The sequence below is a fragment of the Anas acuta genome, chromosome 17 (genome assembly GCF_963932015.1).
Source record: "Anas acuta chromosome 17, bAnaAcu1.1, whole genome shotgun sequence".
NCBI classification, from domain to species: domain Eukaryota; kingdom Metazoa; phylum Chordata; class Aves; order Anseriformes; family Anatidae; genus Anas; species Anas acuta.
Window position 1 is genome coordinate 8113360 of NC_088995.1, and position 3201 is coordinate 8116560.

At 40.6% G+C, this 3201-nt stretch overlaps 1 protein-coding gene across 12 annotated transcripts in view; it reads left to right on the forward strand.

The window, feature by feature from the left end:
* The window catches only part of SFI1 (SFI1 centrin binding protein), a 35496-nt gene that overhangs the window by 25449 nt on the left and 6846 nt on the right, over positions 1-3201 (forward strand). For all 12 annotated transcript variants that reach the window (XM_068701301.1, XM_068701307.1, XM_068701303.1 and 9 more), the window contains 4 exons: positions 509-656; positions 1399-1522; positions 2202-2304; positions 2828-2964. In XM_068701301.1, the coding sequence (XP_068557402.1) occupies positions 509-656; positions 1399-1522; positions 2202-2304; positions 2828-2935 (483 nt within the window). In that variant the 3' untranslated portion in view covers positions 2936-2964. The remainder of the gene's footprint in view (positions 1-508; positions 657-1398; positions 1523-2201; positions 2305-2827; positions 2965-3201) is intronic.

The following is a 3201-nucleotide window of genomic DNA, read 5'->3' on the forward strand; positions in this document are numbered from 1 at the left end:
CTGTCTCCTCATGCTCAAGAATTTTTTTCCAACAGTCTAAACCAATATTTCACATGCTGGCCAACCCGTATGTTTTGTACTGTAATTCATGCCTTTTTAATGGTTTTGTGTCCTTGCCAGTAGGATGTTCCTCCTAGAAAATGACTTGAGTGCAGCTCCTTCTACAAGTTCAGAGCAGTTACAGTTTATCAACCAGATTATAGGGATTTAAGAGTAACACAGTTTAGGAGCATTGACAATATCTGAGAGTCTCAAAAACTGAAAATCACTTTACCTGCACGTAGGTGCTTGCATTTTGAACTCCTCTGTTCCATGCAGAAAAGGAGGTGTTATTCTAGATGAAATATCTTCCTGCTAGAAAAGAAAGCTCATTTCTTGAAATATCACAGAAGCAGCAGTGCTTGTGAGAGAGGCTCAGCAACTACAGGTGATGTCTTGGTGTGAGCAGGGCTTAGTAGCTTGGGTCAGGTGCTCCTTTGAGGAACAAAATATCATTCTGATTTTGCAGAGAGGAGGTCAGCCTGTGCATGGTCACACAGGAGCCCATTCCCAAGGCTATCAACAGAGAGAAGAGTTGGAGAAGTTGCGATCAAACTTAAAGTCACAGTTGCTGTCACCTGAAGACTTAGTTGGAAAACAGAGTCACCAAAATGCAGGTAGGTCCTCAGCTGTAAGCTGCAGCAGTTATGTGTCCTCCTCCAATATATGCAGGGCTGCAAGTCAACTCCCCAAAACACAGGGGAGACAAGGGATTCTTGTATGCTTACATCAGGAGGTGAAGAATCAGTCATTTATTTTGGATTTGGATTGGCAATACGGTTGTGTGGACCCTATTGATGCAGGGGACTAAAGCCCCGTTTTGGGGATTGAGGGATGGGAACTAGTAGGGGTCAGGATTTTAGCAATGGTATGCTCTAGTGCTGAGGCATTCATGTACACATGGCAAGAATATGGAGCTGAACTCTCTTGGGGAGGGAAAAATTAACCCAGTACTGTAATTGCTGGGAAAACTTACAGGGGATGGATGATGTCTAAGCATCCCTCTATGCAGCATCTTTCAGGATGCAAAGGGCATTAAAGTTTTTCATGAGGCCAGACTTATAGAGCAGATGTGAAACACTAAATTGTAAACAGCATTTGCAGTCTAAACCATTGACTAGAGCATTTCTCATCTTGGGTGTGTTTAAACTGGTCTTGAAAACCTGCAATGCTGTCAGGACACCTGCTCTCTCACTATACCTGATCTATTGTGTGAACAAGTAGGTACCACATGGTGACAGAATGGGAAAAAAAAATCAAGAGGGTTCTATGTTTCCTGCCTACTAACCTGACTTTCCCTGATAAGAAGAAACAGAGTAAGTTTACTTTCCTTGCTTGTGCTTTTCATCTTCTGTTCAGCTGAATGGGAAGAAAGGAGGGAGCACAGTACCAAAGAAGAAACATTCCAGAGACAGCTGGAAGCAGAGCTCCGACACATTCAACAGCAAATGCAGTACTACTTCAGCAGGAAGCAAGAACTCAAGTATGTTACAAAGTCCCTATAGCCAGCCTTTCTTCATGCTGTCCACATAATATTGCACTTTGTGTGAATTCTTTGTACTTTGAAAACTGTTCTTTTTCACAGCAGAACTGTGAATTAAATGGAGAAGAATTCTGTCCTTTTAATAGTTCACTCCAGGTGAGAGAGAGGGTACATGCAGAACTTGTGTAAGCAGCAACTGGTTTAATTATACCTTTGGCAGCTACTGGAGAAACCTTGACAGGAGTGTCACTGGGCATAGTCTGAAGGCAATGCAAATGAATTTGGCAGAGCAGCTGAAATTTACCTTTCAGCTCTTTTACCATGAGGTGTGAAGACTTAGCTTTTTAAACTGTCAGTTCCAAAAAAATAATAATAAAAAAATGTGGCTAGGGTTTGATAACAGATTACTTCTCCAGTAGAACAACAAATTCACAAAAATGGTTGGAAGAGAATGGGGCTTGAAGGGTTTTAACTGTCAAGAGTAGGATGTGAAGACAACAGCTTTCATACAGATTTTTACACCTTTCAGCATCCTTTTCCCTTTTTAGACTTGACTCACTGTTTTGAAACAAACAAACAAAAGTGTCTTATTGCAAGCATTAGTAGCATGTCTAAGTTGTCTTACACTTACACTTGAGCTCCTAATTGGGATACGAATCCTTCTAATCCCTCTTATCAGGTCCTGTCAGCAGCAGGCACGGATTCTATATAAGTGGCTAGAAATGAGTACACAACTAGAGGACCAAGACAGTGTACAAAAAGTTCGCGAAGAATTGAATCAGGTGGGTAAACAGCAAACAAATTCAAGTTACTTAAGTGATTATCACTATGCTATGTGCTTAGCCTGAAGTGTGGTGGTAGTTGTGGGAAATCAGCAGTAAGGTATTAGCAAAATCAAGAGAAGAGAAACTTGTAATCAGAAGTGGGCTGTCAAGTGGAACAAAGACTGCTGTGTAGATGCATCTTCCTACTTGTTCAGATATGTAGCTGCAGCTCCAGTAGATGTAAGATTTGCTTCAAGCTACATAGACAGCTTAATTAATTAAGTCTTAAACCTTTCTGTGGACTCTCATATCAATGTAACTAAACTACGCTGCATCCATACTGTTGTCAGGTCCCAAGTTCATACAGCTGTCTGTGTGTGTACTGTACTTAGACCTCTAAACTGACTGTACTTAACTGGTTATGAGTGATGCAATCCTGTTACTTGATGGTTTTTAATAAGGATAACATAAAGGCTTCCTCAGTCAAAGAGACTAAACAGTATCTTGTACAAACACCTTATGCAGTTTTCTTTACATTCAGTTGGAGTTGAGGATCAACACTCTAACCAAAGCACAACAAGAAGAGAGACGTCATGTGCAGAACATGGTTGCCCGCCTGCATGACATTCAGATTGCCCTGGATATGTAATTCACGTGAACCAATCTTCCAGCTGATGGGTAGGAATGTCTTCAGTTCTTACCCCTTTCATAGCAGGGGGGTATGGAAGAGATGTATACATTCTCTTAGTCCACGTATGGTATTTTTATTTTATAAATTAATTTAAATACTCTTGCTTGTTTTATTTTGACCATAGCTGGTTTAAAAAAAAAAAAACACAAACAAATCAGGAGCTAAACATACCTCATGCTGCACTCACAATACCTAGTTTAGGTTACCCTGACATTTCAGAAAGA